The 14,846-nt window shown below is 47.3% G+C and overlaps 2 protein-coding genes across 2 annotated transcripts in view; both read right to left on the bottom strand.

The window, feature by feature from the left end:
* LOC122379094 (aspartate aminotransferase-like) overlaps positions 1–14,846 on the bottom strand; it is a 250,586-nt gene that overhangs the window by 116,953 nt on the left and 118,787 nt on the right. The gene's annotated exons all lie outside the window — the stretch shown is intronic.
* LOC122379095 lies at positions 3,834–5,845 on the bottom strand. The gene is made up of 2 exons (XM_043361025.1): positions 4,388–5,845; positions 3,834–4,079 (listed from the first exon to the last, which is right to left on the bottom strand). The coding sequence occupies exons 1-2, from the start codon at positions 5,365–5,367 to the stop codon at positions 4,007–4,009; spliced, it is 1,053 nt and encodes a 350-aa protein (XP_043216960.1). The 5' UTR covers positions 5,368–5,845; the 3' UTR covers positions 3,834–4,006.

Below are 14,846 nucleotides of genomic sequence, written 5' to 3'. Positions count from 1 at the left end.
ACTTGCTCATCTCTCAAAATCAGTGTCATCTGCCAAAAGTTTTAGCCATAGCCCACATTGCACATTGTTTTATGTAAACTGTTCTCTCACCACCCGCCGCCAGCCGAAGCGCCTTCCCCGTGCCCACAATGCCACCAGTAACTGGTACGCTCCGAAGCGATGGTGTTAACATCTCCGCAATTAATATCAACTCCATCACTGCCAACGAAAGGCTACAGGAGCTTCAAAACTACGTTGACATTAACGATATTAGCATACTAGCACTATCTGAAACAAAACTTGACACCACTATACATTCCAGTCTTTACTCTCTGAAAGGTCTTCATGCACCATTACTAAAAAACAAGACAAGGTTGGGCGGAGGAGTTGCAGTATATGTCAGAGACACACTACCTTTTCGCAAATATCACATCTTGAGTGTGAGCTCTTTGAAACCCTATATAGGGTTTCGCTGGGGGTTCGGCCGTAAAAAGATAGATAAAAGATCAAAGATAGGCCTATGGGTGAAAATCAAATTCCATAAAACGACGCTGCTGCTCTGCTCAGTTTATCTTCCACCGAACACCACTAGCGACCGACAATCTCAATTCCTAGATTACTTGTCTGACTGTGTCCTTGAAGCTAAACAGCATAGTCCCGATCTTCTGGTCCTCGTTGGCGATTTTAATGCTGGAAACTGCTGGCTGCCTAGTAATGCACCCAACCACTCCCCCATCACCACTTTCGAAAACAAACTGAAAAATATCACTGAAGCGTCAAACTTAACTCAAGTTATTAACACAGCAACCCGCATACAAGGGGACACCCACAACTTAGAGATTTGATTTTTGTAGACCGAACCGAACTTATTAAATCTTCAGGAGTTTTACCGGCTTTCTCAAACATCGACCATTTCCCTCTACTTATTTCTTTGTCTCTTCAGAAAATCGACGCAGACCGACATGTAACAACAACCCGCTGGGACTACTCAAATACCAACGTTGACGGTTTCATTAATACACTGAGAAACATAGACTGGAGCGCCATAACAAATGCCGACACCGATGATGCAATTGAAATGTTAACAGAAGCCATCTTGCATACTGCAGTAGCTCACATACCAAAGAAAACCGTAAAGATCCGCAATCACAAACCGTGGCTAACAGCAGAGCTGAGGCGCGAAATGCGTAAACGAGACCGGTTATTCAAGCTTGCTCAACGTCACAACTCAGAAAGAGATTGGTCGATCTGGCGATCTCAGCGCAACCTTGTAACCAGCCTTAATAGAAAACTCAAAAATGAAACCATTCAACACAAAGTACATCTACTTGTCACTACTAAGAAAACCCCTCACAAATACCACAAAATCCTGAAAAGCGTCACAGGGTTCAAGCAAAACTCCATTATGGCTCCTCTGATTATCGAAAATGATCTTGTAAGTTAAGACCACCGCAAGGCCGAGGCCCTCAATTCGTACTTTTGCTCCCAGACAGAAATAAACATTACAGATAAACACTTACAACTCGTACGCGAATACAAATCATCATATAACAGCACTCAACACACCTTCCAGTTTTCTCCCATTACACCTCGGGATGTTTTGAAGACCATCAATGGGCTGGATTCGTCTAAAGCCACCGGCTCCGACGGCGTACCGGCGAAACTAATCAAAATGTCAGCGGCTTACATTGCTGAGCCTCTATCCAGAATTTTAAACAAATCAGTCCAAAAAGGCAGGTACCCAACTCAGTGGAAGAAAGCCACAGTTAAACCAATTTTTAAAGGGAATGGCTCCCCATCTGAGGCTGCATCATATCGACCAATAAGCTTACTGCCGTGTCTAGCGAAAATATTCGAAAAACTTATGTTCGCTCAGATATATGAGCACATTCACAGTCATTCGCTCTGAACACAAAAACAAAGTGGTTATCGCCCTGGTCACAACACAGAGCTCCAACTTGCTTATCTAACTCACAGGTTATATAGAGCCATAGACTCGGGTGAGGATTACACAATCATTTACCTGGATATATCAAGATATTTCGAAAAGATTTGGCATGAGGGACTGCTAGCAAAATGTGATAAAGAATTTGGTATAAGAGGTGCACAACTTGATTGGCTAAACTCTTATCTAAGTGACAGGAGACAAGTAGTCCAGCTAGGCCAAACTACGTCCACCCAGCGTGAGTTATCCGCAGGAGTGCCACAGGGATCCATCCTAGGCCCACTGCTGGCCATAATGTATCTAAATGGGCTCAGTAGCGTTACCAACAATGAAATGCTATTTTTTGCGGATGACAGCTCCTTACATGCCAGTCACAATGTTAATAATTTTCATGAAGTTGAAAAATCACTGCAAACCGACTTAAATCGCATCAAACGCTATGGAGACGACTGGATAATAACATTTAATGCTACAAAAACAGTCCAACAAACGCTTAGTAACAAAAAAACACACATTCCAAGCCTGGAATTTGGCGGTTCACCGATTCCCATTCGCGATTCCCACAAACATCTTGGAGTAACAATCTCAACTGATCTGAGATTCAAGTCTCACGTCGACAACATCCTATCAAAATTTTACCGCACGATGAGTCCTCTCTTCCCAATAGCATCTCTACTTCCACGACAAATCTTACTTCAAATCTATCAAATGTATGTCCAGCCCCATCTCGACTACTGCGACTCAATATTTGATTGCCATCTGACAGCATTTGACAAGTCCCGACTAGAGAAAGCACAGAACAGGGCGGCACGCCTCATCACTGACACACCTCAAAGGACGTCTACAGCGGGCCTCCGGAAAGAGCTGGGCTGGACCTCACTAGTAGACAGACGTCGGGCCCACAAAGTGCAACTCTATCACAAGATAGCATTAGATGATCGTGTTCCGGACTTTATAAAAGACATCATACCCAAAACGAGAAACCTAGAGATAGAGAGAAATCTGCGATGCACACAGTCCACTCAACGCACCATCCCAGCAGTCCGCTCAGCTTCCTACGCGAGATCTATCATCCCAACAACAACAAGAATCTGGAACGAACTACCCAACGACTTACGAGCCGAGCACAGCCAAAAATTCTTCAAAAAGAGGCTGTATGCATATGCCGGTATAAACATGTCACCTAGCTCCTACCTAAGCACAGGTTCCAAAATTGGAAACCGGCTTCACACCCGACTCAGGCTTAATTCATCAGATCTTAATGACCACAGATTCAAATTGGGGAAAAGTGATTCAGCCAAGTGCAGATGTGGTGCTGCTGCAGAAAACAACGAGCATTTCCTCCTTATCTGTCCACTCTTTCGCACAGAACGAGAAGAATTGTTCGAAAGGTTAACTGAAATTCTCAGTGAGAACTTTCAAAACATTCCTCGGAAAAAGAAAATAGAAACACTGCTAAATGGGCCTTCGCGAGTTATGAAGGTTACCCGCCATGACACCGTCATGGCCGTCCAGAGCTATATACTCAAAACGCGGAGATTTGCCTGCTAGAACTAGGAGCAGCACTTCCATTTCGGAATACATAGCAATGGCACGAGTAGGGGCGGGGACAGGCGCTTCGGCCAAGGCAGGGTCGACTTCGCTATGTTAATATTGACATTTTGATTCAGATCAGTAGTGATTAGTAGTGTTCGATTAGAAGTGTTATTGTCTGCTTTCTACGTGTTTCGAGCGGCGTCTCGTTTTAAGCGCCATAGCGCTTCTACGCCAATCGTAATGTTTCGACAAGTGTGAATATTGATGCTCAAATAAATCATCTCTCTCTCTCTCTCTCTCTCTTTCTCTCTCTCTCTCTCTCTCTCTCTCTCTCTCTCTCTCTCTCTCTCTCTCTCTCTCTCTCTCTCTCTCTCAGCCCACCTCCATTATGCCGCGCCCGTCCATTTCTTCCTCTTTGGAGGATCTAGGGTCCTCCACTTTGACAGTCCAATGGACACAGCTTTGTGATAGGTTTACTCAAGACTTGACCTTCTCTTCCGACGCCTACTACCCTGACGTGTCCGTCTTGTCCAGGATGCACGGCCTCTACGATGACAAGAAGCCACTTTCCGCTGGGTGTGTTGGGCTCGAGGAGCAGCATGACGTCTCCGACTTCAACATCTATTTTCACCACTTGTGGCGCTGTGACAGAGTGGGCAGCAGTTCCCTCTGGAATCGTTTCCATATCCTGGCGATGAACTCTTGAAGATAGCGCCACCGACTGACGGTGCGGTCATATCAGGAGCCAGAGTACTACATATCTGGCCTATCAAAAAGTGATTGAAGGTCAGGCACGGCTCGTCCTTCGGATCCGCCCCGCAGTACGTCAGAGGCCTGTAGTTCAGCATTCCTTCTACTTCAGTGAATGTGGTAGAAAGTTCATCATCTGTCACTGATGCCTTCTCCAGGACGACTTTCAGTGCCTTCTTGGCCGACTTGATGATCGACTCGAACACTCCTCCATGGTGAAGAGCTGATGGTGGATTTAGCTTACACTCTACCCCTTCGTGACCAAGCTTGCATGCGATTTCAGGATTCGCTTCGTCTAATCTGCGCAATTCCTGCCTGGCCCCTACGAAGTTCTTGCCATTGTCACTTATGAGCACCTTCGGGTTGCCTCTTCTGGCTACCATGCGAGAAAAAGCCAGTAGGAACGCGTCAGCGGTCAAATCAGCTACCATCTCCAGATGAGCGGCACGAGTTGCCATGCAAGTGAACAGGCACAGGTAGCGTTTTGCTGTCGTTCTGGGGGCCACTGTTGTGAGATAGGGACCAGCAAAGTCGACCACACAGCAGGCGAATGCACGCGCTTCATTACCCAGGCGACACTCCGGCAGCGGGGCCATGACCTGCTCTCCTGGTGAAACCCGTCTTTTCCGACAGAAGTTGCAGCGGAAGTCGCATGACTTCACAGCTTGCCGGCCGTTCACTATCCAGTATCTTTGCCTTGTTTCTGCGAGCACGTGGTTAACACCTGTGTGTTTTAGACGTTCGTGTGTGTCTCTGATCACCAGTTGAGTGAAGTGACTCTTCTGAGGCAGGATGACCGGATATTTAGCATCATCTGCTATATCCGCGTTGAGCAGACGGCCAGTCACTCTGAGTACGCCGCCCTCTGTGAGCTGCGGCATGAGACTGATGAGACTGCTTGACCGATCCACGACTCGGTGGTTCTGCAGGTCAGTCAGCTCCTTCTGGAAGGCTTGCTGTTGAGTCACTCTTACCCAGTACCTCTCTGTTTCTTGCAGTTCTTCTGCTGTCAGTGGCCCACTCTTCCTTTGCTGACAAGCCAGCCGACAATTCCCCGTGAACCGAGTGACCCAGGCTGTGATTCTGAGCAGACGCTTCAGCGACGAGAACTTGTTTTCGTCCACGACGGCTTGAAGCTGCTGAGCCGGGAAAGACATCTTTACTTTCCTCTTTTCTTTGTCCGATTCTGGTGATGACGCGACTAGAGGTCGCTCTGGTCAGCTGGATGGATCATGATGCTCTCTCAAGTCTGGTTTCTTCAGCATGCTAGCTTCTAAGCTCTGCAGCCTAGACAGCGCGGCCTTTTTGTTGCTGCTTATCTGTTTGAGAGCGGGCGTCTGACCTTTCCAGGGCACTCCAACTTTATACCTCCCATCCTTCAGCTGCACTGTTTCCTCGGCGCACTTCACTGCACGTTTTTCTTCCGTTGTCAGCAGATTGGAGTGAGGCATTGCCTCCAAGCTGTCATTCTCCCAAAACTGTTTAAGAATGTTGTCCAGCCCAGGGCCCAATCTTACCAATGCCATGAATAGGATTTGGCAGCACTGGCCGGAGTTTACGGCACTGCCGATATCAAACATATCCTTTATATTTACATCTAGCTAATCTTGTCCAATGATTTTTATTGCGTGAGTGATTATGGATGCTGCCTGAAAGAAAGAATAAATGAATGTTGAATAGTTCTGAATGTTACCAAATGCCGTGAATGCGCATTCACGGCGTTTGGTAAGATTGGGCCCAGGTTCGTCAGAAGCAGTGACGGCATGACCGCCTGTCCGTGTCTGACCGGGCATCTGATCTCGTCCGCCCACGGGGCCGACACAGGTCCATCCCAACGGAGTTCTGTCCGCCACGGGGCGCCCTGTACCCCCGCTCCGCCTCTTGAGAACTTCGTGCAGTTCCGGTTGGTCGCTTCCGATCAGCAGATCGACTTCGGCGCCACTCTCTTGAAATGGAACGTCACGTAGGTGATTCCATTGCTCCTTTTCTGTCGGCCATCGGGTCACTTCTAGATCGCGGCAAACTAAAGGCAGAGTGCATACGTGGAGTTTGTTCAGCGCACCATCTTCTGTATCTTTTATCGTGATGTCAGCATGCTGTGTTTTTAGAGACTGGATCATTTCGCCAAGAGTCGATATTTGAAGAGACTCAACTTCTGACGAAATTCCCAAAGCCTCCGCCGCGCTTTATCTGAGGTAGCTTGTATCGGAGCCTCCGTCAAGGAACGCAGTCGCACGCAGTTCCCGGCCTTTATGGCTGATGATGACTGGAATCGTTCTGAGAGCTAATCTGAACTGATTGACAGCTGAACCAGAGGTTGCCCTCTCGGCTGGTCTTGCACTGCTTGTCCACTTGCTCGGTCATTGATTGTTGCGCAGAGCAGGCGGTGTGTCGCGATTCCCCCTCCCCGCCTGTTTGCCGCGCTGTCGATTCATGCCGCCGATGTAGGCGATACCGTGATTTACCCTACAGATCGCCAGAGGACTCTGCCGAGCTTCCGGACCCAGCCAGCACGCCCATTCGCCAAGGTCGGCGTGGATTACTTCGGCCCGCTGTTTGTCGACAACAGCGCCACCAATGTATGGGCGTTGCTCGTTACCTGTGCCACCTCTCGTGCCGTGCACCTTGAGCTGGTTCGTTCCCAGGCGAGTGCCGATCTCGTTCTGGCGCTGAGGAGATTCTTCGCGCTTCGAGGAATGCCAATCGTCGTCTACAGCGACAACGCCAGAACCTTCCGTGCACTGTTAGGTCATCTGCCGGTGTAATCGCCACGCCGAGTGTAATCGCCACGCCGATTGTGGATTGCTCTTGATCGTCAATACATACATACATACATACATACATACTGCCAAGGTGCGTTACGTGGCGCTTCATCCGGGAGGCCGCTCCCTGGTGGGGCGGGTTCTGGGAGAGAATGGTGGGCGTAACCAAGAAGGCCCTGCGAGTCACTCTGCATTTGTGCCACCTGACTTTCGATGGACTGTCTGCAACACTCTATGAGCTCGCATTTTTTTATCAATCTGCGCCCACTCACCTTGGGTGATGGGGAAGACCTACTGACCCCTGCCCACCTACTGTTCGGGGTAACCACCATAGACGGTGTTCTGTGCCCGACGCTGAAAGAGTCCTCTATCAGCAGGGTCTGGCGGCACCAGAAACGGGTGTGTAACCAGCTGACCCGGCGTTGGTGCGCCGAGTATCTCAGCACCCTGCGCGGCTGGAGCACGTCACCTCGCGGTCGGCCGAATCGCACGCCTCTCACGTCGGTGACGTCGTCCTCGTGCACGGCGAGGGACCGCGCGGCCGGTGGCCGGCAGCTCGGGTGGAGAGACTGCTGGCCGGGCCGGACGGCCGCGCGAGAGCCGCCGTCATTCACTTGCGTGGGCGGATGACGCGCCGCCCGATCAGCCGGCTTTTCTTGCTGGAGGCGGCAGCCTGAGCCGCACTAGTGTGAGATCCGTCGCCGCGAAGTGCTGCTCTGATCTGTGTGCTCTGTCACGTTTAGTTTCTTTGTGATGTCTGATGCGCTAGACGTTTAGTTTTTCGAAATTTATCTAGATTTCGAGTGGGGAGTATGTCGCGATTCCCCCTCCCCGCCTCAGTTCAGCGGGCCGCGTAACCCCATGTGCCGTGATTACCCCTCCCCCTGTCTGACCTGAGCGGGCCGCCGCGGTCGTCCCGTGGGGCGCATGGAAACTTATCGGGCGTGTCGCGCTGTCAAACTGTTCGTGATTGGCTGTTTTCGACCAATGGTTTGGGCTGTCTGTCGACTTTTTATTTGGCAGCAATGTTGAAGCCGGTACTGAATGACCGTTTCGAATACAGTTCGCTACCAGAGGTCCACCTGTTTGTACCGCCGACCGACCGAACTAGCATTCGTGACCACCATTAACCATACGGTGATGGAATCGGTTACACTGGCACCTAGTGGCTCGATTACACTCCGCCGTGTGGTGGTTCTTGTCCAGACAACCAAAGCACCGTCTCTGCTTCTTTACTGCCTCCCAGCGTTCATCGGGAGTCATGTTCTTGAACCGATGACATTTCTCCAAACTGTGAGCTTCCTGTGAACAGAGCTCACATTTACGTTTCTTCATCTCAGTCTTTTAACGTCTTACCGGCGCGACTTTCACTTTCACTTGGTCCGCCAGCGTGTCGAGCGCCGAGCGTGCGGTTAGGTTCTCTGAGGCCGATCGGACCACAAAAATCGGAGCTCAGTTTTGCTATTTCAGATCTCGCTTGGAGCCATGGTTCAAGGCTGATCAGGTTCATTTTTCTCCATTTCTGACCGATTCGCTGATGAAGCCTTGCCTGTCGCGTTCTAGCAATTTTCTGAACACATCTTCAAAAAGCGTCTCAGAAAAGACCTCGTGTTCATCTCCCATGTTCTTCAAGCTGAGGACTTGTGGCCGTCAAAACGTCTGCAAATCTTCGCATGGCGTTGCCGTCTTCCGGCTCAATGGGGTTCTGACTGCGAAGCGCACGTAGACGCTCTTTCACTTGCCGATCATGACCTCCAAATCTCTTGTCTAGGATTTTCAGGGCAGCTTGGTAGTCACTCTCCGAAAAGGTGAGACCTTCTTTAGCCTGAAGGGCTTCTCCCTCAAGGTACCCTCTCAGTCGAGTCATTTTTTTCCATCATTGAAATCTGTCTGTTTTCATCTACGCACACCTGGAAAGCCGCTCTGAACTGTCCGTATTGAGCCGCCTGCCCACTAAACTTCGGTATCTTAATGGGCTCCAGATGTGTAACCTTCACCGTCTCAGCGGAAGTGATTTGGCTTCCGCTCTCTTTCTTCATCAGTCTCTTCGTCTGACTTATCAACTGTATCTTTCTCTCCTCCAGTTCGGTCCATGCTTCAAGTTCTTTTTCGATTTCGTCTTCTGGGATGAGACCAAATAGCTCATCTTGCAGACTTTCCATTGACTTCGACTGATCAACGACTGCTAATGCTTCACTGAGGCTTCCTTCATCTTCGTTTTGTGCACTAAGCTGTTCTAGCCTACTAAGTGATCTACTTAATTGGCATTCTTTTGCTTTAAGCCGGCGCTTTACTTTAGTTGCCATCTTTGTACGCTACTTTATTTCGCGGTTTTTACTTTAGATCCGGCCCGTGTCGTGAGTCAGTAAGTAACCGACAAGTTGTGCACAGACGATACTCTCGGTGATCTTAGTGACAGTAGGTAGCACCGCGACAGGTCTATAGTTGTTAGGGTCATCGATCTTACCGCATTTGTGAATCGGAGCAATGCATGCTAGCTTCCATTCCTCAGGTACCTCTCCTGATGCAAGAGAAGCGTTGATCACATGGAGCAGCTGTGGGCCGATCACAGGGAGTGTCATCCGTATCATTTGGATAGTAATCTCATCACTGCCACTCGCCCTGGAGGAGGACATCCGCCGCACAGCATCGGACAGCTCTGGCAGAGTCGCGGCCCTTTCCACGGGCGACAATTAAAATAAGTATCACATTGTGCACCAATCTTCCTTTTCATCTTTTGCACAACCGTTTTAGGAATCCTCAATGCAAAAGATGTCGAAGCCGGAACCGTAGTCGGTCGGAGTGAACAGTTTTATTAGTAGTCGGAGTCATTCAAAATTTGTCGAAGCCCTGGGTGCTGATAAAACTCTCGCTGTCAATGAATTAGAGTTGGCTGATTCATGTTAGAGGAAATGACTGCAATAGAGGAATGACTACATGCTAGTAGCACCTACGTCTAAAAACGAAGCTTAACAGTTTTTCAAATAATAAAACAAGACATGCCAAGAGTGTCAGCTATATATTTCTTCAAGTGAAGTCCTGGGGTTTGTCGGATAAAAGATTGAATAATCAAGTCTATTCTCACTGCACATAATCCAGCGATGATATATACAAGTGCTGCTGATCATAGCACTCCTAGCTCGCACTAATAGTTCAGACGGTTCAAGCCCCCTGAATATCACATCACGAAAAAAAAATCAGGCATCAGCCTCTTGTCACTGAGTCACATTTGTACTAATATACATCTTGCACACTAATCACATGTAGGTAACATAAGTAAAATTTATAAACAAAACACTGTTCTTTAACATAAGATGACAAAAAAAAACAGAACGGTTTAGTAGGAGGTGTGGCCGCCCGCTGCCTCGGAGCACGGCCTCCAGCCGCTGCCTCATCGAGGCCACCAGGCTCCGGAAGTAGCCGGGGCGGCGGCGGAGCTCCTCCCATTTCGCCAAGACGGAGGCCCAGAGCTCGTCCTGGTTGAGCTGCCGGGCCGGCTGGCGCAGCTCCTCCTCCAGCTCATGAACCATTAGAGACCACACATTTTCGATAGGGTTCAGGTCTGGGCTCATTGAGGGCCAGGGGATGGCACAAACCTGCGAATAAAACCATGTTTATTACTCACTGTAACGTGATATAGGTTGACACATCGGTCATGACTATGAAGCTGTATGGTGCAACGAATAACACCTGTTGGAAAGTGTTTGATCATTACTGAGCAATTTTGTAAGGCATCTTAAGAACTTTTTAAATAATTGTTTAAGTAATCTCAACAAGTTTATAACAGGCGGGGACGAGGCGACCAGGGGCAAAGCGGCCTCCCGCACATAGCCGTAGGCCTCGCCTCCTCTAATTGGGATGCATTGCTGTTGGGGTGAAAATGAATAAACAGATAAATAAATACACAGCATCTCAAGATTTTTTTAAATAATGCCATCAGGTCACCGGTCACCTAGCTAAACCATACTACAACTTAAAGGTAGACTGCCACCTTTTTTCCACAAAACGGTTTTCACTAGAGCTGGGCCACCTATGTCCCAGACTGAAGTCGGTTTTCCGAAATTCGAACCCGTTTGCGAGAAATCGGAGACCAAAGTTCAGTTGGATGCCATTTTTTTAGTCCAAGAAAACCGACATCTCTACTGTTTATCGATAACTTTGAAACATGAATTTTCTTATCTTTTGGTAAATATATGTCAAAACTTTGATTGTTTCGAGATCAGAGAAGAATTTTGGAGTGTCAAAATAAAAGTTAAACTTATATATTCAGTAGTTCATTTTTTCCAAAAAAGTGTGGGAAATGGGGTTTAACATGGGCCAGACCCATTCCAAATGAGCCATGATTTTTTTTAATGTTTTACGAACTTAAATGCAAAATAAATTAAACATGGCCAATTTCTCATGAAATCATATATTAGTAAATCATAAAATACCTTACTTTTTTAAATAAAATGTAATAATCTTATGACCTTGAAGTCTAGTGATGTGTAAACATTGTCGCTACACATTAACCGATTGATAATTGTATGAAAATCGACAATTTTTTTCGCGATTCACGTGATGATACTTTGTCAGGTGAATTCTAAAATTTTGTTTTGTCCAGGGAATAAATCATAGGCCGATCTGAGAAAACTTTTTGAAGGTGGCAGTCTTCCTTTAAGGCCGCCCCACACTGGACCTCGCAGGCGGGTTTTGAGTTTGCGGGCATAATTACGAGCGAGCGAGCGCAGCGAGCGAAGCGAAGTCTTTTCAATATATATTAAAGGGACCCTCCCACCTTCAAAAAAGTTAATGAATTGGCACGAAAGTGATGTCGCTCGGTTCAGAAAGAGCGAAAACGAATATCTACCAAATTTCATCAAAAAATATTCACTGGTTTTCAAGATATTAGACTTTTACTTTTGTTTACTTTTTGGGATCTCCGCTGTTCCTAGCGACTTTATTTGAAAGTGCGGCATTTGTTGCGCGCAAAGCAGCATATACCACCGCGTGCTACCAAACGTTTTAGTAAAGATTTAAAAATCGTTAGATCTCCGCTGACGTCATAAATTCTAAGGGGGCATACCAATGCACTAGCCCCTTAGAATCCGAAAACTGCAAGTTTGAAATTCCATATCTCCGAATTAAAGCATTTGTCGATGTTGTGAGTGCCCAAACCGGTATTTGCAGGCCATGGCCACCAATTTGGCTATCTCAACTCAAAACTAATGTTAAGGTGGGAGTGTCCCTTTAATACATACTTTGCGGTGCGTTCACTGGGGATTCGAAGTTGTCGAATTTGGGAGAGCCAGTGCGTTATTGCCACGAGCGTGCTCTAATGAAATTCAGCGTGCGTTAATCGAAATTAATACATACTTTACGGTGCGTTCACTGGAGATTAACCGTGCGTTAATTCGAAGGTAGCCGTGCACCAATTTAAATTGGTGCACGCGCGTGCAGTGATGACTTTCTCAACTGAAGTTTTTCGGAATGGTCATTGACTTTATTCTAAGAATTCCCATAAAAGGCCCTTTTAGTGTCATGGACTAAGTTTAATTTTAATTCAAATTCGCACCGTGAAGCATGTATTAATTAGTTTAACACATGGTTTCCGTGCATAAATGGTTTTAACGCACTCGTGGATGGAATGGAGCACTTGTGCATTAATGCACTCGTTTCACTCGTGCATTAGCACACTCGTGCTCCAATCCATCCACGTCGTGCGTTAAAACCATTTACACACGGGAAACCATGTGTTAATATATATTAACGCACGCCTATATTAAACAAATGGATATATTTTCGAACTATCAAATTTCGTCAATAATGAGATGATTTATCGCATAACCATACACTTAATGCACAAACATAATTTAACAGTTCAGAGTGCTGCTATCGTGTAAGCATGCGTTCACAATTTTCTATATCCCTAAAACACCAAGCCCCTGTGGCCCCAAAATAAAAGCCCTTTAGTTTAGCATGGCGATTGCCTGGAATCGCACCTTAAAGCATATATTAATATTTTCAATACACAGTTTCCCTGTGCATAAATAGTTTTAACACACTCGATGAGTGATAAGAGCACTCGTGCGTTAATGCACTCGTTTCACTCGTGCATTAACACACTCGTGCTCTAATCACTCATCTCGTGCGTTAAAACCATTTATGCACGGGAAACCGTGTATTAAGTATAATTAATACATACTTTACGGTGCGTTCACTGGAGATTAACCGTGCGTTAATTCGAAGGTAGCCGTGCACCAATTTAAATTGGTGCACGCTCGTGCAGTGATGAATTTCTCGACTGAAGTTTTTCGGAAGGGTCATTGACTTTCTTCTAAGAATTCCCATAAAAGGCCCTTTTAATGTCATGGACTAAGATTAATTTTAATTTAAATTCGCACCGTTAAGCATGTATTAATTAGTTTAACACATGGATTCCGTGCATAAATGGTTTTAACGCACTCGTGGATGGAATGGAGCACTCGTGCGTTAATGCACTCGTTTCACTCGTGCATTAACACACTCGTGCTCCAATCCATCCACGTCGTGCGTTAAAACCATTTACACACGGGAAACCATGTGTTAATATATAATATAATTACGAGCGAGCGAGCGCAGCGAGCGAAGTGAGTCTTTTCAATATAACGGGAAAATCTCAGTATGAGCGGCCCGGCCCGGCCCGGCCTGTAACGCTTTTGAGAGGCTTATATCTCAGCAACCGCTGGACCGATTGGCCTGCGGTCTTTTTTGCTGGGTAGCCCCATCCCTTCTACCCCGTAATTGACTACTTTTGATGCATCTCAGTGACCGTCGTGGCACGTGCCACGTGAAAAGTCGAGGGTGTTCAAGCTGTTTTGCAAAAGTAGTGATTTTGAGAGGCTCATATCTCAGCAGCCGCTTGGGCGATTGATTGGTGGTAATTTTTGTAGGGTAGCAGCATCCCTTCTACCAAAAATAGGATACTCTCGATGCATGTGGGTCGCCCCCATTGCACGTGCAAAATACAACAATAAGAGGTGTCAAATTTGTTCCCATTTTACTAACTCGGTAATTACTGGGGCGATTTCGCTGAAACTTGGCATACAGGTAGGCACCCACCAGGCAATGCATTCCCATGTGTTGCGGTTAAGGTGCTACTGCACGTGCGCACGTGCAGGAGGCGCTCCCAGATCTCGAGAACGGCTGGGCCGATTGCGCTCAAATTTGGTACACCGCTAGTGACCGGTTAGAAGGGTGCTTTGCACAAGCCCGTTGGAAGTACCCTCTCGCCCTTCCGCACGAGCAGGGCTCACTATCTCGCTCGCTCGTTCTTCGCCCAAAAGGCGTTTTACTGGTAGGTTTATGATGCCACTTACTGAGTCTGCGTGGTCTTCGAACCACCGCTTGACTGCCCTCGCTGTGTGGATAGGGGCGTTGTCTTTCATTAGAGTCCAGGGTCGTTCCTCGTCGGGGCGCATTTCCTCCACGGAGGGCAAAAACAACCTGCCGGAGTAGTAAAGACATATTTAACAACAATGAAAAAATGCACATGTTCACAAGGATATACAGTCAACTCAACCAGTGACAACTTAACCAACGTGGTTTGTTACAATAGAGCCAATGCATTTAGCACACTGGTTGAGTTGTCACTGGTTGTCACTGGTTGTCACTGGTTGTCAATGGTTGAAATGTCGCTGGTTGAGTTGTCACCGGTTGAGTTGTTACTGGTTGAGTTGTCAATGGTTGAGTTATCACTGGTTCAGTTGTCACTGGTTCAGATGTCACTGGTTGAGTCGTCACTGATTGAAATGTCTCTGGTTGAGTAGTTGTCACTGGTTTGACCTGCTTGAAATGTCACTGGTGGAATTGACATGGAACCGTTTGCAAGAGTGCGGGGAAGACGGCGTGCTGGG

Source organism: Amphibalanus amphitrite, unplaced genomic scaffold, assembly GCF_019059575.1.
Source record: "Amphibalanus amphitrite isolate SeventyFive unplaced genomic scaffold, NRLGWU_Aamphi_draft 000071F_arrow, whole genome shotgun sequence".
Lineage (NCBI taxonomy): Eukaryota > Metazoa > Arthropoda > Thecostraca > Balanomorpha > Balanidae > Amphibalanus > Amphibalanus amphitrite.
This window is presented reverse-complemented; position numbering and strand designations above follow the sequence as displayed.